The 21,651-nt window shown below is 49.3% G+C and overlaps 1 protein-coding gene across 1 annotated transcript; it reads left to right on the forward strand.

Annotated features, from left to right (window-relative positions):
- The first annotated feature begins 1,748 nt into the window (after window positions 1-1,748).
- WNT2 (Wnt family member 2) lies at window positions 1,749-19,898 on the forward strand. Its single transcript, XM_030016311.2, has 5 exons — window positions 1,749-1,937; window positions 3,477-3,700; window positions 6,726-7,003; window positions 9,923-10,187; window positions 18,932-19,898. The coding sequence occupies exons 1-5, from the start codon at window positions 1,858-1,860 to the stop codon at window positions 19,159-19,161; spliced, it is 1,077 nt and encodes a 358-aa protein (XP_029872171.1). The 5' UTR covers window positions 1,749-1,857; the 3' UTR covers window positions 19,162-19,898.
- Window positions 19,899-21,651: the final 1,753 nt, after the last annotated feature.

A 21,651-nucleotide genomic window follows, 5' to 3' on the forward strand; every position in this document is an offset into this window, starting at 1 on the left:
CCTCCCAGCTTCTTGTGCCCCTCCAGCCTTCTTGCTGGCTGAGCATGAGAAGCTGAAAAATCCTTGACTTGGTATAAACACTACTGAGCAACAACTGAAAACATCAGTGTGTTATCAACATTCTTCTCATCCTAAATCCAAAACATAACTCTCTACCAGCTACTAGAAAGGAAATTAACTCTAGCCCTGCTGAAACCAGGACACCCTTGCTAATTGATCCAAGGTGTATCTCTTAAACTTCAGAAACTGAAGTTGGCCAGCAGCTGAAAATGGGTGTGTGTTTTTTCACACTGATTATCAAACAGATGCTGAATGCTCATCTGTTGCTTTTAAGACCTGCTGGAGTTAGTAACTGGAACTGTAGTTGCCTCTGGACAAGTAGTACTGTTGGAGAAGCAGTAATGTGCTCCAAGCTTCAATTGCCCTTAACCCAAAGCCTTTGCAGCCAAAAGCTTTTCTGATATTGGGGCGGTGGGTGGGTGGTTGGTTTCTCTGGGCGTTTGGGGTTTTTTTTTAAGTTAAATTGATAAGCGGGTGAATGTTGCCACCTCGAAAGTTGATACAATTCTACCTTTTGCATTTTCTTTCCGAAGCAGTACACGCTTCCATCTGTGATCTCAAGAAGTCATAGCGAGCGACAGCCTGGAAGACTGATGCCTTCCCTGCAGAGAGTCACGGCTGTCAGTGCTGCCTGAAGAACAGGACTCAAAGGGTGCTTCCTAGCTTGCTGTTCCAGGATTTTCACCTGGGGTTGACAACCGAAGGCTTCTTTCAGGAACAAGAACTGTGCAGTCAGTCCCTAAGTTACTTAGCAACCTTCAGAGTTTGTCTTTGTTACAGCCAGCGAGGGCTGACTTGGAACTGGGGCATCTCCCTCTTGTTAACGCGGGTTCCTTGCCCGGAGCGTCTGTTACCCTGTGTTTGCCTTACCGAGATGACACTAAGCAAAAAAAGCTGCTAAATTCCTTGTTCTCCAATTTGCTTCCAGCCCGGGAGGCATCGCCCCGCTCCCCGGCCCGCCGCTCCCGGCCGCCCCCCCCCCCCCCCCCCCCCCCCCCGCTGCTCCCGGGCAAGGGCGGCCGGGGGCGGGGGCGGCGGGGGGGGGGACACCGGGACCCCCCTGCCCCGGGGCTGTGCTTGTTCGGGGCTTCTCCCGCCGACAGGAGGTCGCGGTCTCGGGGCGAGCCCGGCGTGCGCCCGGTGTCGGCGGGTCGGGCGCGGTGCGGGTGCGGAGCGCCGGCGGTGCCTGGTCTCCGGCAGCCGGGGTGGTCGCCGCCGGAGGCTGCGCAGCGGCTGGCGTAGCATCCGCTGGCGCGTTTGAACGGACCGTCTGCTTGTTGTAGGGTTATTGGAAAGCAACTGGCTCCTCGGGATTCCTTGCCTAATCGGAGGTGTTACCTCCTCCTCTTCCCCCAGTGTCTCTTGACATCATTTCATCCATCAGAGTTTGAGAGGAGGAAAAAAAAAAAAAAAAAAAAAGGCAAACCACACACACCAACCAAAGCAGAACCCACCCAGTCTGTGAGCAGCCCACGCCAGCCCCTCAGTTTTGCTGTGACTGCAGGGAAGAGCTGGATCAGGGCAAAGATGAAGGATGGGAGCGGGGCTGAGCTCCTTGTCCTGAAGGATTTGGTGCGAGGCGAACCGGGAGGAGTCCGGAGAGATGCACCCACCGGCACCCCCCGTGCCCCGGGAGGGGATCAGTAAACCCCGCGGCCGCGCGTGGGGATGCGGAGGCGCTTGACCCGCGGAAGGAGGGAGCCCTCAAGGTGCGTTTGCTCCTGCCGGTCCTTGTCGCTCCATGGGATTTCTTCTGCCCCCCGCGACTGACCTGATGTGGACCGCAGCGTTTCTAACATGAACTTTCTCTCTGGGATCTGGTGGTCTCTTCCCCTGGTCTTGGTCTGGGCGACCCCACCAGTCACCTCCTCATGGTGGTAAGCTGTGCAATTCCAGGAATTTTTATTTGCTCTTGGGGAAGGTGGGGTCGGATTAATTGGAAATTAGGGGAGGGGGGGGGGGAAGCCTCTCCCTCTCAGGCTCGTACAAGCGGAGCTCGCTGCTGCCAGCTGCTCCGGTCCAGAAAGCCCGGCCTTAAAGCAAGCGGGATTAGACGGTCTCGGCATCTCCTTCCACACCCCGTCCCTGCTCCCCGGCCTCCTCCTTGGCCTAAGCGCAGAGCAGCTGCGAGGGCTGAGCGGGGCTTTCGGCAGAGCTGAAGGGTGCGGGGGGGGGGGGGGGGGGGGCAGCGGGGCAGCTCCCGGCCCTGGCCGCGCTGCCCCGGCGCAGCGGAGCCGGCGGGGGGAGCGGGAGGAGGAGGAGGAGGAGGAGGAGGAGGAGGAGGAGGAGGAGGAGGCAGGCTTGCAGGGAACACGCCCGAGGTGCGCGGGTGAAGCGCTGCTGCTGGCAGCCAGCCCCCCCCCCCCCCGCGCCCCGGCGGCTCTGGGAATTGGCTCCAGCAGGGGTATTTTGTTATTAATAATTTAAATTCCCCCCCCCCCTCCTTCTTCCTCGCCCTCCCCAGCCCCTCCCTCCTTCAAAGTTTCTCCTCGCTGAACTGCAGACTGCAAGTGCAAAGGGTTGAAAGCCCTGCGGGCAGCGCAGGACCCGACCTCAAATGATATTTGAGCTCAAGGCGGGGCGTCCGAGGGAGCTCGCTGCAAAACGGGGCCGTGTAACGGGTTAGGATGGAAACACAAACCTGCCCCTCGAACGGGGGACCCCAACCCAGCCCAGGCCGAGAAGTCTTGGCGGGGAAGAGGAGTTAAACCGCTTCTTACAAACCTGGGGAACACATTTAACCTTGACACGGGCTGACGCGGGATCAAAGCCTGATTTATCAGACTGAGCATATTTCAGTGAAAACGCTATCTGTGTCCGTAGCCGTATAAACGTTATTTATGGCGATGGCTTTTTGTCGTGCCGTCTTTTAGCTGCCACTTAAATATATATTCCTCTGGAAGTCACGGCTTTAACGATTTTCTGATCGTATAAAATAATGAAAATACAAGGAAAGGACACTTTCTTCTGTTTGATCCCTTCAAAAGACACCTATAGTAGTTTGGGTTTTATAAAAGGTACCTTTCGAAACATTTCAGGACTAATAGAGACCATCTGGACACAGATGATGATGTAATTTAATTTTTGTCAAGGTTGGTTGTTTTTGGTTTGTTTTTTTTTTTTTTTTAAAGTCCTGCACGGAGCTGTAATAGCGGGGTTTGGGGTTCTCCTACATGCTTCACGTTGTTAAAAAACACAGCGCCGGAGACCGATTTTGAAGGATTTCCATCCAAAAAAAAAAAAAAAAAAAAAAAAAAGGCAGAGGCAGCTGCAGCTCTGGATCCGCCAGAGGCAGGCTCCTGCCCGCCGACGGCGGGGGGAGGCTGAGGACCCCCCTTTCCCCCCCCGGGGGAGCCGGTGCCCCGGGGGGTAACCTCAGCCTCCCCGCCTCTGCCCTTGCCCCTTCCCTCCCGCAGGTACATGGGGGCCGTGGGCTCGTCGCGGGTGATGTGCGACAACGTGCCGGGGCTGGTGAGCCGGCAGCGGCAGCTCTGCCGGCGCTACCCCGAGGCGATGCTCTCCATCGGCCGCGGCGTGGCCGCCTGGACGGCCGAGTGCCAGCACCAGTTCCGCCGGCACCGCTGGGACTGCAACGCCCTGGAGCGGGGGCAGCGCCTCCTCGGCCGCGTCCTGCTGCGCAGTGAGTCCCGCGTGGCGTGGGGGGGGGGGGGGGTGTTTGTGTGCGTGCGCCTTCCACGCCGGGCGCGCAACCGCCGCCCGCGGGCTGAGGGTGACAAGGGGGTTTTGGGGGTCGGCGTAAAGGGTGAAAGGGGGTTTTAGGGATGGGGTGCCCGTCGGTGACACCGGGGGGGGGGGGGGGGGGAAACAAGGGCGAGCGGCGGCCCTCCTCCCGTTACCCTTGGTCCTAGCAGCGGGGAAGCTTCGCTTCCCATTTCAAGAGGGAGGGAAGGGGAAATGCAAAGTTATCCCGGGGTCTCGCAGTCGGCAGAGGAGCACGTACGGTAAGGAGAAGTGCCGCTCCGCTTCGAAACCTGTATCGGAGCAGAAAGACAAGGACCAGGTTTAGAAAGGGGACCCCGGCACATTAGGGCCGGGCCCTGCGGTTCCCAGCTTCTCAGTTTTTTGGTGCATGGTGGACCCCAAAACCACAAGTTACGGGCTACAGAGAAACCGAGGGGCCAGAACGCAGCAGTTGGGCAGAGGGCTTTCCCGCACAGCCCGCCCCGTCTAGGGACACCCGTGCTTTGGGGGGGCTGAAAGGGGCGCCCCGCGTCCGAACAGGATCCCAGCGCGTTGGGATGGCAGACGACAACCCCTTCGGCAGGCCGGTTCCCGCTGGAGCGTTTCGTGGGGGATGCTGTGCTGCCCACGAGGCGCGGGCTCTGCGCCCGTGCTGGGGCAGCACGGCCCTCCAGGCCCTCAGCCCTCTGCGGGGGGGTGCGACAGCCGGTCCCTCAGGTCAGGCTCCGGGGGAGCGAGAAGCGGGGACACGTCTGATAGTGGGCAGCCAGGCTTGTGCAGACCCCGAGCAGCTGAGGACCGCAATGTGCTTCCCACCCTGGGCGGAGGACGGTTAAGCAGGGTGTTGTTGCCATCTTAATGTTGGACTAAGGCATCTAGTGAGTCTTCAGGCAGCTTATGTGGTCCCTTCGGCTCAAAGAAACGGCTGAGATCTGTTACCCTGGCAGGATGCCCTTATCCAAGTGATAAACGTGCTGAGATTCTCCTGAACCGCGGCTCTTTTCACCCGACGCCACACCTGGGCACGCAACTGGTGGGGCTGACCCTGCCCGGGCGCTTGTGTCCCTGGGATGTCCCGGGTACCGCCCGAGACAGCCCCTCCGGCTCACAGCCGGGCACCTGCAAGGAGAGGAGGAGGAGGAAAGTACCCCGGGGCCATTGCCCCAGCCAGCGGCGGGGATGGGGAGGAGGACAGGAGACACTGGGCCCGCTGACCCCAGCAGTGGGATTTCATCCACAGAGCATCGTTCAGTGCCAGGCTCCGCGGCTGGTAAGCGCTTGGTTCCCGTAAGCGGCTTCGCGTTCCCTCAGGAATTCTTTGTGAGTAACCAGTAACGTCACCCATCAGCTGAAGTTTTCGATGAGGTTTGTCTGACATTCAGGAAAACAAGTCTGGCAGAACGTGGCCTAATTCTGATGAGGCTATTTCATAAAAAAAGTAAAAATGCAGTTTTTCCAAAAGTGAAGTTTTCACTGTTGGCTCATGGGAGAGAATTAAGGCGTCGGGCTTCTGAGCTCTATGCTGAGGCTGATCAGGCAGTGATTGCAATGGGAAATGTAGGTTGATATTGCTCTAATTTGAAATGAAATGGTTTTGATTAGTTTAATAAACTCAAATGAAATATTTATCTTCCAACGACATCAAGCGTTTCTTTTTAATTAACACTATAAAAAGTTTTGATGTTTCTGAATATGTTTTCTCAGAAATAAGTCTTCAAAAGAGCATGATTTCTAACAAGCCTTGATATCTCCTGCCTGATTTTGAAGGCAGCATAGGGAAGGCAGGGTTTGCCCAGTCCTTTTGCAAGCTTTTAGTTGCCATTTGCCAAAGGCTTGCACAGCACATGGAAGTCTGGGGCCCATTCCTATTTGAAACATCTAGATGCTACTGGAATAGAAATACTAAATAATAAGTTATATGGCGTAATGCTGCCCTTACAATAAAATCACAGATAACATTCCTTCTTTGGGGTCCTACTTTACTGTGCTAGCATTACTTAAGGCTTACAAATCCTCCGAACGGGTCTCTCTCGCTGCTAGTGGTCTTAGATACTGCACAAAAGTCTACTTCCCACTCTTTCAGTGCTAACAAACTTTTAAAGTATGAAAATATCCCATTCCCATAAATAGAGCTGTGCCAATATAAGGTAGCTCTGTATTGTAAATTACTACATCTTCAAATAAACTTAAGCAATTACTACGTTGAAATATGTACCCGATAGCCTAAGAGTAGGCATAGTCTAGAAATGCAGATGATCTTTGGTATAATAAAGTGTCTTCGTTAAGAGAAGGGAAAACTGCCCGCGCAGCTGGCGTGGAGGAGTCACAGCTGCCCAGCCAAATCCTGCCTCAAGCATGACACAAGCAGTGCCATTGATTTAATGGAACTTGTTTGTGTGAATCATGGTTACCGGGCTTGGTTCTAGGCAGAAAACCTAAATTTAATTTATTTTCAGAAAATAACACCCAAGATTTCTCCCTACCGCCTTTTAAGCAGGAAAGTTTATTCCAAGTGCTTCGAAGAGGAAAAGCTAGTTTCAAAAGTTATTTGCAGTATTTTGCAACCTACATGCTGTTCCAGTGTCCCTATTTAATAATTTCTTAAACCTATCTCTGAGATAGCACTTCATATATTTTTCTAAATCGATGAAACATGATAGAAATACCAGCTGTCCTAGTCACGTATCTGTACAAAACAACTGATCCGTGAAAGTATATTAATCAATATCAGAAGCAAACATTTAATGTTTCCAACTCTAACACTATATTGATGAGCTTTTACCAGGGAGGGGTCCAAGTTTAAGCCATGACTAATTCTGGCTCCAGGGAATGTGTATTTGTGTGATTTCAGCCCAGTTTTATCTTTTGCTCAGCAAAAAAAGTCCAGGCTAACTGGCTCGAGTTAGGATAGCCACTCAAACTACCTACCCCAATGATTTTTAAAGCGCCTTTTTTTGTTTCAGGTAGTCGGGAATCTGCTTTCGTACATGCCATCTCCTCCGCCGGAGTTGTTTTTGCCATCACCAGGGCGTGTAGCCAAGGGGAGCTGAAATCCTGCTCCTGCGATCCCAACAAGAAAGGCTCTGCCAAGGACAGCAAAGGCCATTTTGACTGGGGTGGCTGCAGCGATAACATCGACTACGGCGTTAAATTTGCCAGAGCCTTTGTGGATGCCAAAGAACGGAAAGGAAAAGATGCAAGAGCACTGATGAACCTTCACAACAACAGAGCTGGAAGGAAGGTGGGTGTCCATCCCCCCGATGCCTGGAGATGCTCTCAGCGAGCTCTCACGGGCCTGGGGCAGGGAACGGTTGGCCCTTGCTGACTGGTCTCAGCAGTTAGGAAGAAGTGTGGGACGAGCGGGAGACTGAGATGCTATTTCTGTCTCCCTTGGAGGGTCGGTGTGGCAGAGATCTCCAAACAGACTGGGCGCAACTGCTTAACAGTGCTCCTGTCTGAGCCAGTTCAGCGGTTCCTTGTGTGGGAAGTCAAGCGGGAGTCCAAGTCGTTGCAGGATCAGTTTGGATGGAGGTTTAGTTCTGAGCCTTATATATGGAGGAGTTTTACTTTTGGTTAATACAGAATAGAAATGCCTAGGGGAGGCTGAAGACCACACTGAAGAACAGGCTTGACTATTAAAGAGTAAATTCAAAATAGCATTGGAAAAAAACCCATCCTGTCCATTCCCGTATGTATATGGTAAACCTAAACACAAAGTGAGCAGATATAAAACACAATTACTTCACTTTTTAAGAAAATAAATCCGAAATACATGTCCCTCCAAAAGGCGTTGGCCCTGGGGTACGACCTGCTCTAAACAAACCCCTTTTCTAAACATTGTGTGAAAATACCATTCCTGAGTTTCAACAAAAAGAGTCTTTACTTTTTTATTGTAGGTGAGTAGAAGGAGTAGTTGCCAGACACATTGCCCACTGCCAGTGCAAGGGCTGAGGAATACAGGCACTGACATTTTGTAGTGGTAGCTATAAGTAGTAAGAATAGTGCATGAAACTGGAATATGCTGTTTCATTATTCAAAATTTATTCAAATCTTGCTGCATCCATGACACCTGAAATAAGACAGCAAAATTTTTTATTGTCCTAGACCAAGCACTTCTGAAATGATTCGTAGACTCTTCTTGTCTTTGGTTTTCCTTTACGTGTATTCAGTAGGAAGCAAACTGTTCATACTCTGATCTTTTTGTATTAAAACGTTCCCTTTATAAACTGTAAAATTGTTCTATACTAACTAGCCCTTATTAGAAGAAAAGATGCAGTTTTAATGAATTGTACTGCAAGTAGATGATTTTTCTGATAAATTTTTCGCCTTCAACATCTTTCCTCCACCTGTGTATTACCAGCAGGTGTAATTAATATGTAATATAGACAGATGAGGCTATTCAGATCAGTGATATGCATATGCAGCACTATGGCTGTATTTATGTTACTGTGCAAAAGAGTCTGCAGTCTACAACACAAGCAAAGACTTTATAGGGGTGAATTAGCTCCATGCTGGGAAGTACTTTCTGTAACAGATGAGTGTCTTAGTAAGTTTAAAAAAATACATATGCCAAATAATAAGACAGTATCGGTAAGCAGGTAGGTTTTTTAGAAAAAGATCAAGAGGCTTGAAGAAATATATTCGATTAAAAATAATCAGCACATTTTCATATGCTCTAGGACCTGCTTTATAGAAAGGGATGCTGCTCTGCATCCACAGTGCAATAGTGTAGGTTTAACTTTGCAGGGATCTCACTACCTCAGCCCATCCACAAGCCTGGCATTCGGATCTGGGTAAGACCAGCTGTGCCCTCGGCTTTTCCTCACCCCCCAAAGGGGTGTGGATAGGTTTCTTTTAAAAGTAGACTATTCAGATTTTACTAATCCAAAACCACATAGAATAAATATTTACAATATTCCCATATGAATCATACAAAATAATATGCTGTGTATCAGTATAGGAACACCACTGACAAAAAAAAATCCTGCATTCCTAGGTACTTCTTCCACTATTCCAGCAAGTTGTTTTAAACGTATGAGCAGTTAAACTGATTTTCACTCAGATAATTAAAACCCAGCATCTGCTTAAATCCCAGTTTTGTGATAGTACCGTTGGCAATGAAGTGGGGCTGTGGGAATGTCAGTGACTTCTTTGAAGTAGTCATATCATTTACAAGTTGGAAAGAAAATTAAAAGTACTTTGGTTTTATAACACATTCTCGCTTTATTACTAAGTGCTTGGCTGAAAAATGCTGCCCCACTGTGCATCAGTCTCGCTTCTAATCATGGCGCTTTCCCCTCTCCTACCTTCCTCCCATGATGCTGTTCCTCTTGTACAAACTCTAAAATCTTCATATTTCCTGAACCCTTAAGGCATAATATTTATAGATCAAATATCCATATCTTCAGAATTAGGAATGAATTATTTATTGTATATGAACCCATCTGTTGTTCTCCAACAACATATGGATAGCTTAAATGTCTGAGACGAAGCTGAAATGGCTTTAATGCTATCCAGACATTAAATTAATGATGAAGGTGATCTCTCCAGTGCAAGCTAATGAAGGTCTTATTCTAAAATGTTTGTTAAAAGGCTTATAAGCATTTTAAAAATACCGTATTTTAAAATTTTGCATAGATCTGATGCCTAGCCCAGGTACGACGCTTTGCACAGTCTCTGTAAAACCATTTAAATAGGAAATGCCTATGAATTTCCGGGCAATATTTGAAACGCTATTCCGGGCAAAGGGCGACTTCACGAAGGCGAGCTAGAGAGGGTCGGCACGGCGATGCTGCAGCTGGAACGATGGGGAAAGGGGTTGCCTTCGCCTGCCAAGGGGCTGAGTGATTCCCCCCGTTTCCCGACTGGTTTCCTCCCGTCCAGTCTGTGCCCTGGCCTTCTGGACCATGCCGACCCTCGGGATGACTGGCAGGAGCAGGGAAGGTAAGCCCACCAGCCGCAGGATTGCCTGCACGGTTGAGTCGAGCAACCAGAGCAGCCCGACCATGTGGGGATGACTTGATGCTACCAGTGGGTGTCACTACAGACCGTGATTTGCACACCCATCGCACGCCTGGCGTTACCCGTGAACGGAAAAGGGCTGGGAAGCACAAATTACAGTTTGTTTTACCTGTGTATATTTTACTGCGTTTCTAAACAGGCCGTGAAGCGGTTTTTGAAACAGGAGTGCAAATGTCACGGTGTGAGTGGATCATGCACTCTAAGGACCTGTTGGCTGGCCATGGCAGACTTTAGGAAAACAGGAGATTATCTGTGGAAGAAGTACAATGGAGCGATTCAGGTGGTCATGAATCAAGATGGCACGGGTTTCACTGTGGCTAATAAGAGATTTAAGAAGCCAACTAAGAATGACCTGGTATACTTTGAAAGCTCTCCAGACTACTGTATCAGGGACAGGGATGTAGGTAAGCCTCTGTCGTTACACGTGAATGGTTTTATTTCAGACATTTGTATTTGAAGCTCAAAAGTTATCATTATTATTGAGTGTGTGTCTGTGTGTGTGTATATATATACAAATCCATGCATGTAACTAGCAGGAAGCAGGCAGGAAGATGTTTGGGAAGGACAGCTCTGTACAAGAACAATAGCTCCTCGACGTCCCTAGATGTACGACGGCCAGTTTTTCTAATATAATTCAGCAGATTCTTCCAGATGCTATGGATCCCTGGAGACACTGCAAGGCAAAAGCTGCTTTTAGGGCAATTTCGAGTTATGCTTTGGAGGCAGGTCCATGCCGTACACAGCCACATACACGCTCATATCACACGGCTCACTCCAGAGCTGCCAGGTGCAACTACAGCAGCCCCAAGTCCCGTGGTGTCCCCACGATACCACCTCCTGTCGCGTCGCTTCTCTTCCATATTGTCATGCTACTGGTGCGGACTCCCAAGAGAGCAGCGTCCTCCTTTATCTGCCCATTCCCCGCGGCTCACTGTGGACCGTGGCCCCCCTAGCTGTAGACGCGCCTCTCCCCATCGGTGATGCAGGAGGTACAGCAGCTTGGTGCAAACCACGAGCGTGCTGTCGGTAACGTGGTGCAAGGCAGCTGGAGGGCACGCAGGTGGATGAAGGAATCGGGGTCGGTGGGGCACGGCACGCTGCATGGCGCGACGCAGCTCTTTATTCCTCTGTACGAGACAGGGCTGGCTCCATCCGTGATAACCATCACATTTTCTGAAGAGTTGTGCCAGCCCCAGTGGGAAGAGGTAAAGTTTCAGGGCTGCTGTTAACACTGGATTTTTCTGCTTTCAGAGATTCCAATAGAGACACACTTAACAGTGTTACAGGATTCGAGGCATTGCCAAGCACCAGGAATCCTGCTATAACGGTTCTTGACCCGTGTATAGTATTTCCTGATGTGGCAATTAAAAACTAGCAACTAGAAAACCAGAAATGTGGAAAAGAGAGCCAGACTGCGTAATGTATGAAAGATGTTGTGGAACTAATTAATAGGTTGTATAACGTACCACATTGCACCCGGTATGACATATCCGTAAGTATCTGGATAGCGATGCAGCTCAACTCTTTTTGGCACTGCTGCGTATTTACAATCCAAGTTTACTTGGAATAAGCATTGCAAAACAACTGTACTTAAATAAGAACAATATGTGAAATCCTGGTCATGTACTATTGACTTCAGTGAACCCAGAATTTCATCCAGTATGCTTATATCGTACGGTGTTTGTGGTTAGTTGAGTAGTCAAGGTAATTTTAAATGTTACTTATGGATTTTGCAGGTGATGCTTATTACCTGCACAAGCACATGTTGCTCCTTGCCTAGTGACCAATACTGTAAAGTCTAATACTTTAATCCAAGTGACTAAATGGGCATATTGTAGCATTGTGCAGAGACTAACTCTGCAGACTAGGATTTATTCAAAACTTTATTTCCTGAAGTTGCCTTGTTCATTGTAAAACCCGTGATTTCTTTCCCCCAAAAATGAGAGCCCGTACACGACCCACTTCTATGTCAAAAAGCTGTTTAATAATCTCTTTGTACTAAGACTAATCTCATCTGTCAGTCTTGTTATCGTGGAGAAGAGTGGGCATTTTTTACCGTGGTGTATTACGCCTGCTTGCCTGACGCTGTCAAGCCTGTGCAGAGATGGCAGAGTCTGACATGTGCTTTGGCTCAGCTCAAGATAAGGCTGCGGATGAGGCGGTGTTCCTTTGCTGCCCAGAATTCAGAGAATGTGGCTGTTTGGAAGAGCACATTTTTGGCAAGCTGCAGTAAACCTTTAACGGGCTGCGGGGTGCCCTGCTGCTTGCATGGAGCAAAGAAAGAATCAGACGAACAAAAACTGATCTGGCTTTGAGAGAGGTAATTTCAGCAGCTGAGCAGCAATTTTTCTTTATTACCTTTGGTTTGCCCTGTTGAGCGCTCCAGAGTGTCAGCTCTGTTAAATGACTGGAAATGAAATGAGATTATGGAAGTCTGAGTTTGGAAATAGCTGGGGAGCATCTCAGCGTCAGCTAAATCTAATAGCACAGCGCATTTGTACGTCCTTGAATACAGTTCTGCCTTTCATTCTTGGGGGAATTCAAGCAATTTAGTGCTTCAGGAAAAAAAAAAAAAGCGTATCTGGCGATTGGTTAGTATTGGGACTGAACGAAGGATTCACAGAGCAAATCTTACGAAGCGTCACGACTTGACCAGGAGACAGCTTCACAAACTGTAAACCGACCAAGCTGGTGTCCTCTGTGGCTTGGGTGTGCTAACGCATGTGAACCGGTAAATTAAAGGTGCTCAGGGGTTGTATCAGCAGCAGCAGCCTATCCAAAAAACCACATACCTCGTCTTCTGCCATCGGAGCCTGTAGCTCTGGGTCTTCTCCCTGGTGGTGAGCAGCCACCGGAGGGTGCTGGGCTGGAACACACCCCACTGGGTCTGGCAGTCTGTCTGGGGGAGACAGCTGGACATACATACATGGATCACCCCCACTACATGAAAAATGTGGCATTAGTATTTTTTTTTCCTAGAAGGAAAAGAGGAGTCATTGCTTTCGGGAGACATGTGATATGTAGAAATCACTAATAACAACTCAGTAGCAAGAAAACGTATATAACGTGACCACCTCTTGTCTAGATTTCATGACTTTTAGAAAAGGACCAAAAGAAGATTTTTAGACATGTTCAGAATTCACTTAATTCTGCTCACGTGGGTGCTGAAATAATTTTTACTCACAATTTTTTACTCATAATTTGACAGAAACAGAGATAGGACATCCCAGAGGGCTTTTGAAAATCTTGGCATGAACTTATAAATTTTGCCACAGTTTGAATGGTCTTCCCTTATATTAGCATACATTTCCAGCTCCCAAAAGCAATACAAGCCTACCCAGGACTACACAGGGAGAGACCTGTTAGAAATGAAAAAGCTGTGAAGGGAACTAAAGGGATGACTACACAAGTGGCACTTTGTCACGTGTACTGTCTTACCCTGAGTGCATAACTTCACCTCTGAAATGCTCTAAAAAAACTTCTTGCTTGTCTGCTTATAAGCTTCTGTCAGGAAGGATTAAATGTTTGAGCAGCCGTAGCGCGGGCATCGCCAGCTTGCTGGCTGAGTCTTCGTTCCAGGCTGTTGTTCACAGATACTATTAAAACCGTGTCATGTCTTACTGCAAAAACCCACCCCATTTTACAACAGGTTTATTAAAAATTGGTTGGTACAGAGCAACCAAAAAACTTAGGCAGTGTTTGAGTGAAGCCTCTTCCTGCAGGGAGACCCCCACCAAGGTGTGTAGAGCAAGCTGAGCTCAGCTACGCGTGTTGAGGTGGTGCATATGGAGCAGAGAGGTTGGGTCCCCAAGCACGGACGCCAAGGTGGAGGCGATGGGTGAGCGGCAGGACGGCGTTGGCGAGCGTGTGTCGACGGTTTGCAACTGTTCTGGTGGCAATGAGGCTTCAGCTGCATGAAGGTGGTGGTGGAGCAGAGGCAGGTTGCGTCTACGTGCAGATGGTCTCAGGCTGCTGCAGCAGTCCCTCAGGACCTGCTGCAAACCCCTGTGCCGTGTGCTTCAAGTCATCCGTAGGTTTCTCCCGACACTCGCACGGTCGCGGTTTGGGCGCTGTCAAAGCCGGCGTCGCTGCCTCTGCCCGTGCGCGGGGTGTGGGTTGCGTGCGTGGGGTGTGGTGGCCATCTCCTGTGTCCCCGACAGGCAGACGGGGTGCTGTGGCTGTGCCTGAGGACCCTCCACACCCGGTGTCCCGGTGGAAAGCACTCTGGAGATGCACGTGCAGTGCTACGGGCAGCCCCACGGAGCCGTGCGTTGGGTGACAAACCACGCGCCCAGGGTGATCTGCTCCGGGTCCTTCACAGGATGATTTTTGTGTTAATTTATTTCCCTTGCTGCCCCACGTAAGCCGTTTGCTGCATTTTTGAGATGAATGAGGCCAAGCCTAGAGTGAAAGAAAAATGTGAAACTAAAGTATGGTCTGCAAAGCATTGGTGTCGGGCAAGATGTGTTAGTACTTGAGGTATGTAGCCCGTGGAGGGAAACCAATCTTGATCTATGTCAAAAGCTGCTCACTGAGGTTAGCCGCATACAGTCAGTCCCTGTGTGACTTCTTGGCCCGTATCTCCCAATTTACGCATTGCAAACATGTTGGGTGCAGTCCCAGCCCCGTGCAAGCCGACGGTGAAGCGTGCGATGACTTCCATCAGGGCAGCTCTCTTCCAAGCACGCTCCGGCAGGGGAGCCGCGCAATTGCCCCAAGAGCCTCTGGGAGCTGAGAGCTGTCGTTAGACAGCTATCAGTGGCCGTGGAGATTAGAGCGAGACACGTGTTTACTCTAAACTTAATCTGGATAAGCTGTTTTTATTAGCACCTTGCTGCGTCTTTGTTGCTGGCCTGGGAAATCCCAGCCCCTCCAGACAAGGCTGCCTCCGGTGTGCGCTGCCCGTTCTCTCCAGCCCTGCTCTACTGGGGTGTTGTACATAGGTGCCACGTGAATCTTTCTTGATTTAAAAAGTAGCTTCAGAGCTACTTTTCTGTGAATATTTCCTTCTTTCTTTTTCTTTCCCCAAACACTCGTGTGGAAACTAGTTTATTGTTGTTGGGAATTTCACAGCTTTTTTTTTTTTTTTTAGGTGGAAGTCAAATAATGAACTTTATTGCTTGACGCCTGATTTTTAATCAATAGAAATAGAAGGGAAAATCTCATGTTATAAAGGAATAAATACATTTTAGTGCTTTAGGAATGGGAAAAAATATTTTTCGACTTACTTACCATATGTTTGCTTAAGAAAACAACTGTGCAAACCAAGAAGAAAGGGTTTGATGTACGGGCCGTAAAGTTGGCAGTATTTTAAAAGCCGTGGATGTTTTGGCAGGTATAATGTTGTGTGTCGGCATGGCAATTCCAACACTTGAAATAAAAACAACGAGGTTGCAGGAAAACTTTTTACAAGTTAGAACATACTCCTGCCTCTTAAGCGATGAGGAGGTGCATTACAGGTAGCAGGCAAAGATCAGAAAACTCTGCCTTATTTTGTTTAGTGTCTTCTGCTGTCTTCACCACCTGGGTATCTGAGTGCCTGCCAAGGAGCGCAGTAACTTGCCTGGCTGCTCGCTCTCAGTTATTGCTCATCTTCTTTCTCACAAGAGAAGCTGAAGATGCTGTTAGAACTTTTAAAAAGTGTTGGTTTTGCTCGGAAACTAAGCCTTTATATGAGCCTGTTTTCTCTTTTGTCACATGCTATGGATAATTTAGTCTCCTCTCTTAGCGGCATAGTAAATGTTGATGTTGTATTGTGGGCAGTGTCAGATGATACCGGCTTCTGACTATCTCTTAGTGGCTGAAATAATTTTAGTTTTGAAGTCGGTGGCAAAAACTCCTGTTCAAACCAGCAGGCATATCCCACTCAGGTTCTCCTTCGCTGCTGTGCGATTTCCCCAAACATCTGGAAATGAGGACTCTGGAGTTGGAGACTAACCTGTGCCTCGGCTGGGGCAGCTCCTGCCAGGCGTGGGGGGACGTGGGGTCTTCCTTCTCCCGCAGCAGCCGGGCGGCACGGCCCCGAGGCGTGCTGAGGAGGAGAGCGGATTTGGTTTTTCTCCACTGGGGGAATGACGCCTGGCCGGCCGCCACGCGACAGTGGCACAGCGAAGGCTATCGTGGGTCTGGCTCGGTTCACGCGAACCGCACGCTGAGAGCAAAACGCTAAGCGTTTTGAAATCTAACCCAAATCACGGCTGTTGGAGATTATTGTCGTAGGCGTGCCGTGTTACGCAGCCCAGGCACACCGGGACTTGGGGCTGGGCCTGGTCGGCCGGGTAAAGCAGCACGCGGGGTGAGGGAGAGCCTGTGCGGGGAGGCCAGCAGGAATTCGCACCAAATTCCTGATGCAGAACGTTAATCGCACGAGTCGCAAGCTTGGCCCTCTGTACCTTTTTTCTGTCTGAGCAGAGAGGGCAGGACAAGCGCCTGTAAAAGTGGTTATTCAGTGGTATTTTGCACAGTCTGGGATGCAATGGATGTTGCTGTGGGCTGACGCAAGCGCCAGCACTTGTGTTCGGATGTCCCCGCCGCTTGCACGGTGTCATGGATGGAGGAGACCGCGGTGGCCAGGGAGCAGGGTTTGGTTTGTTTTCTGCCACAGGCTTCCTACGGAACCACAGGCGGATCACGTAGCTCTGCATCCTCCTGCCCCCTCAGCCCTGCCTAGACTGGGGGCACCGGGGGCCAACAGAACTCTCTCTTCCCCCAGTGTGGAGTGATTCCTGAAAAAAGGATCTGGGAAAGGCCCAGTCGTGCAGGTTGCCCCGGTACAGCTGGCCCTGCGGGGAGAGCTGCATGGCCAAGGGCTTGCTAGGGGTGCTGTGCACCCGCGTGGGTCATTGCTGGTGGTACCTCTCCTCCTCCTCCTCCTCCTCCTCCCCGGGACCCCCTGCACGGGATCCAGGTGCCGGTTCCCTGGTGCAGGGCATGCCTGATGCAACGTCTCTGGTTTTTACATCGACGTGAGGCGCTCCCCCTGTTAGCGGAGACTCACTTTAAAGTGCTGTTCCGCCGCCTCCCCAGGGATGCTACGCAGCGCGCTGGTCCGCGGGCAGCAGCGTGAGCAGGCTCGGACCCCGAGGCGACCCAGGATTTACGAGGCTGCAGGCGCGGGAGCCCGTCTCTGGCTCTGTTCAGCGTGTCTTCTCCTCCCCTTTGCCTCTCCCCCCTCGGGTGGCTCAGCAGGTCTCCGCTTGGCCGGCCCGGCAGCACCGCGGCAGCTCAGGACCCCTGAGCCGGGACCAGCGTCTCCGCCGTCGGCAGCAGCCGGCGCGGCTGTGGGCCCCGCTGAGCCCGGGGGGCCGGCGGCCACGCAGCACCCTTCTTCTGCTCTGCCCGCAGCACACCGGCACCAGCGACTTGCTAGTGAAGCTTTGCGGGTGTATATTTCTACCCAGTGAATATTTAAATATTTAAGTAAATACAGGAGTATAGGCTATGGGAGAGAAGGCTGAGGTGCCTTCCAGGGACTGAAACACTCCTCCGGGGCAGCAGTCGAAGCCTGTCCTGACTTTGATGTGAAAAGAGCAAAATTTCCCCCAGCGTAGCGAAGAAAGAGGCTAAATCATGGGTCGGTCACATGAAAAACTGCAGTCTGAGAAGGTGACTTTACTCAAGTCCCTGAGACCACTCGCTGCCTCAGTGGCTGGGCCCAGGCTCGAAAAGACACAAAGTCTCCCTGGTGCTGGTGACAGTAGGGGACAGAGGAACAACGAATTCTTGTATGTATGTCGTGAATTGCTTCAATACAGCGGTGGTATGTACAACCATGAGTACACCATAGGGGAAAAAAAAAAGAAAATTGGAATTTATGCAGCTTAGAGTTTTAATAATTACATATTAATTACAGCTTAAGTTTTGGTTAATAATAAACCAATTACGATTGGTTTGCTATCCTAGCTCATGCCAATTTGAATTAACGTCTGCATGTATTTTTTTCTTTAAGAAGGTGAATTGTTAATGTTTGATGTACACCTGTGAATACACTTTGTAAAATGTTTCCAGTTGATTTAATGACCACAGTCAATATTTAGGGAATCCCATTTTGGCCAAGAACAGCAGAATGGAGCTATAATCGGGTCTAGGGAAAATGTCGGAACAATGTTCATCTCATGGGTATACCTGAAATTGATTTATAATAGCAATAGATAAGAAATTAGGTGAAGCAATGAGTATTCATGAAGTTTTCAGATTGGTGGTAATAATCTGTCAACAGCTGCGGTATAGATCCTGAAGTGTAGCCTAAGATAAGTTTGTGTTAGATGAGCAGCAGCTCCTATGACGTGGTAAAGAAGCAGTTCAGGCTAAGGCATGCCTTAAAGAGTCATTTTGTGCCACGTGGAGATGGGCAGAATCATTTCAGCCACTCCAGAGAGGTTTTAAGAACATGAAAAGGCGTGATATGCTTCCCTACCCCTCCTTCCATCCACAGCAGGCTATAATTTAGTTTCTTCTAATCTCTGTCAAGAAAGAGGAGGAGGACCCTTGGTGCTTACCCCACAGAGATGAGAGGTGCACAGAGCAGCCGCCACCCGAACTGGCGGACACGGGGGCCGTGGGTGGGCGCAGCAGCGATGCCAAGCGGTTGGGGTGCTCCTGCGCTCGCTTCTGCAAAGACTTTAACCACCGGCAGCATGGGTACTCTGCCCATCGTGTCCCTTGCGGCCACCAAATTTAGCGGTCTCCTCTTTCCCAGCCCTCCCCCGCCAAGCCCTTGAGGTCCCGAGCACCACGGGGGTCCTCCTCCTGGGTGCCCCATTTCACGCAGCCCCGGGGGACTGGGCGCAGAGGGCGGGAGGGGGCTGCACGGCTGCCGCGGGGAGGGTATCGGCTCGCTGGAGAGGTAGAAGGCGCTGCGGAGAGGTGAAGCAAAGCATGATGATACCAACAGAATCAGGCAGAGCCTTGAAGTATTAGGTCCATTTTACTCCTTCACATCTCCAGACCTGATTTCTAGGAGGAATGGGAGAATTTGAGAGCAATTTTACCTTATTATAGGCATTTCTCTGGCTTGATATTGAATCCTGGGTGATGTGATGTTGAAGGATCAAATACATTGCAAATTATGTCTCCTATACCTATTTTCATATGCTTTCTGTCCTTCCTTAAAATCCCCCTCCTGACCTTTACTGCGTTTCCTTTGCAGGGTCCCTCGGGACAGCTGGTCGGGTTTGTAACCAAACCTCCCGTGGCATGGACAGCTGCGAAGTGATGTGCTGCGGGAGAGGCTACGACACCTCCCGCGTCAGCAGAATGACAAAATGCGAGTGCAAATTCCACTGGTGTTGTGCTGTGCGCTGCCAGGACTGCCTAGAAGTGGTAGATATTCACACCTGCAAAGCGCCGAAGAGCGCTGGCTGGATCTCCCGGACATGATGCACAGGCTACTGATGCTTGAGGACCACAGCCTTTGCCCTTCCCGGTCCGTGCAGGGAATGCGTCCGAGGTCTTACTCTACTTTTACGCCACTTTTGCCTTTGTCTTTCATCGCACAGAAGCTGCTGAATAATTAATACAAACTCTGTGGCATTTACTTCCCATTTCTGCATGACAGTGTTGCTGCAGAGTTGTCTGTGCATAAACTGATGCAGCTCTGGAAGGACGTACTTCTGCCGGGACTCTTCCAACCAACACGTAACTCTCCTCCGGACTCCTTGAGGCAATTAATTCCTGCCATCAGGAACACAGCAAGACGCAAAGATTTCGTACAAGACCACCACCAACAACTGCATGGGCTGAGCTTGCTCAAGCATCTTCCAAAGGACCTTGTGCTGGTCACAGTCGTGCCCTGGATACTGAAGTGCTTGGGAGTTTGAGCACCGGTTGGTGATTCCTCCATGAGAGAAAATTTGGGGCCAGGCTGGGTGAAAGGCTTTATCAGAGGGGTGTTTGTCCATCGCTGTTGGACTGGAGTTGGCGGTGAGGTGGCCACCGGAGGCCACCCCGGCCACCGTTAGCATGCCGCAGCTTCCCGTGGGGCAGAAATTGGCCCACGGCGAAAAGCAAAGGAAACTGCAGGAGATGTATTCAACCACAACATTTTCATAAGCTATTAAAGAGTCAAAGCAAATGTCTTAGTTATATATTTGTGAAAACTTGCCTTAAAAGCTTTTAAAAGGTCATTAATATTAACTGCTGAGGTTTTTTTGTGATCTGAAGGATTGAAGAGATTCGTTTCTCAGCCTAGTGAGAGCTGGGTGTAGGACACTCAACTACTTAAGGATAAAGTTTCCTATTTTTCACTTACTGAATAAGCAGAAAAACATTTGCAGAAAGCTGATGGAGAAGGAAGTACCTTGTCTCAGTAAAGATCGGGTTTCTAAAGAACTTATATCAACTTCAATGTTCTTTTAAATTTAATAAATCTATTAAATGTATTCAGAATGATACTTTCCATTCAGATGGGGACTTCCAAAAAAGATTTTCTCTGAATACTTTCTGCAAAAACTTACACCTATGATTAAGGGTCCATTGGCCTTTGATGGAGGCAGCTGCAGGTTGTGCCACGTCCATATGCCAGGCTGGGATCAGCCCCAAAAAACAAAAAGTGCTGGAAAGACGTGCAGGCGCACGAGGCCCAGAAATCGCAGCCTCACAGGAGGGGAGCTGGGTCAGAGAGGGACCAGCCACCTCTCCTCGGGGCAGAGACCAGCCAATGAGCCAAGATGAAAGATGGGTCTTGCGCCGTTTAAGTCTAATAAGGCTCTGGAAAAGCACCCATGAAGTGCAGAGACAGGCAAGGTAATGAAAAAATAATGTAGGAAAAGGAGGTTAAATGGGTGACAGAACATACTGTAGATGCAGGTAAAATTCTGTATGAAAATGAAAAAGACTGCAGGAACGCTAGCGGGTACAAACAGTGCATGAAAAAGTAATATACAAGTTGCATACTGTGGCAATTGAGTGAGTAGTCCACTATGTTGGTTTTTGTTTTTTTTTTTTAAAGTATATTTAAGAAGAACAGGGGTTTACATTCAATGGTCTTGAGGGCAGTCATTTACATCTGAAAGGCTTTGGAAAAAGTTTGTATCATTAAAATGGGCAAGTCATCTCCAGAAGTCACAGCTGACATTAAAAGATCAGGAGGATCCAGAAAGGTATTTATTTGGACAATAAGATAATGTTTCAGTTACTGTATATGGCATGAAGGTAATTTTCATGGCTAGAAGTAAGAATAATCACACTTCTGGGTCTGGGTATAAACCAACCGCTGGTGGGACTAGCCCTGTCAGCATGTTAGTGTACAGTGTGCACATTACACACACACGCACATGCAGCATGTATATATGTATACACGTTCAGTTCAGTGGTTGTACTGTTGGCCTCATTACTGCTGGCAATTCTGGCTCTGGGCTGGATAAGGAAAATTCCATACCTGATTGTATTTAAAGGTGAGCTCCAAGGAGAATTTTTATCAGGATTGCATTGTGAAAATAAATCTGCATATTGTTCACAGCCTGAGCAATACCACATTTTAAACCTTAAACTTAAAGAACTTAAAAGCAGTATAATATTTTTTAATTTTTTTGAGCCAGGTTTTTTTAAAGATTCAGGGACCCTATGAGAAGTCTACAAATTCCCCATGTAATAAAGTTGAAAATATTTCAGTGTTCTGGAAAAAAGGAAGTCTCATTCTTCTAAGGGAATTTGTTCTAGGCAGTTGAATAAAAGGTAATGAAATCAGATTGCTTCTTAACTAACTCCATCATTTGATTAATACACCAGAAATCAAACCTACCTGAATTCTGCAGTCCCAGGTAAAGTGTTTTGGGGTCATTGTATTAAAAGGTGGAACTTTTATTCCCCGACCTGGTCCTCCTCCACCAAGGTACATCTTCTTGCTCCAGACTTCCCCCTGGTCTCAGG

This window comes from Aquila chrysaetos, chromosome 5 (genome assembly GCF_900496995.4).
Source record: "Aquila chrysaetos chrysaetos chromosome 5, bAquChr1.4, whole genome shotgun sequence".
In the NCBI taxonomy this organism is placed as follows: domain Eukaryota; kingdom Metazoa; phylum Chordata; class Aves; order Accipitriformes; family Accipitridae; genus Aquila; species Aquila chrysaetos.

Bases quoted from the DNA above. Each gene is read 5' to 3' on its own strand.
- WNT2 (XM_030016311.2), top strand. From the start codon at position 1,858: ATGAACTTTCTCTCTGGGATCTGGTGGTCTCTTCCCCTGGTCTTGGTC. The intron at 3,701-6,725 runs GTGAGTCCCGCG...TTTTTGTTTCAG, and splicing joins CGGCCGCGTCCTGCTGCGCA to GTAGTCGGGAATCTGCTTTC. The intron at 7,004-9,922 runs GTGGGTGTCCAT...GTTTCTAAACAG, and splicing joins ACAACAGAGCTGGAAGGAAG to GCCGTGAAGCGGTTTTTGAA.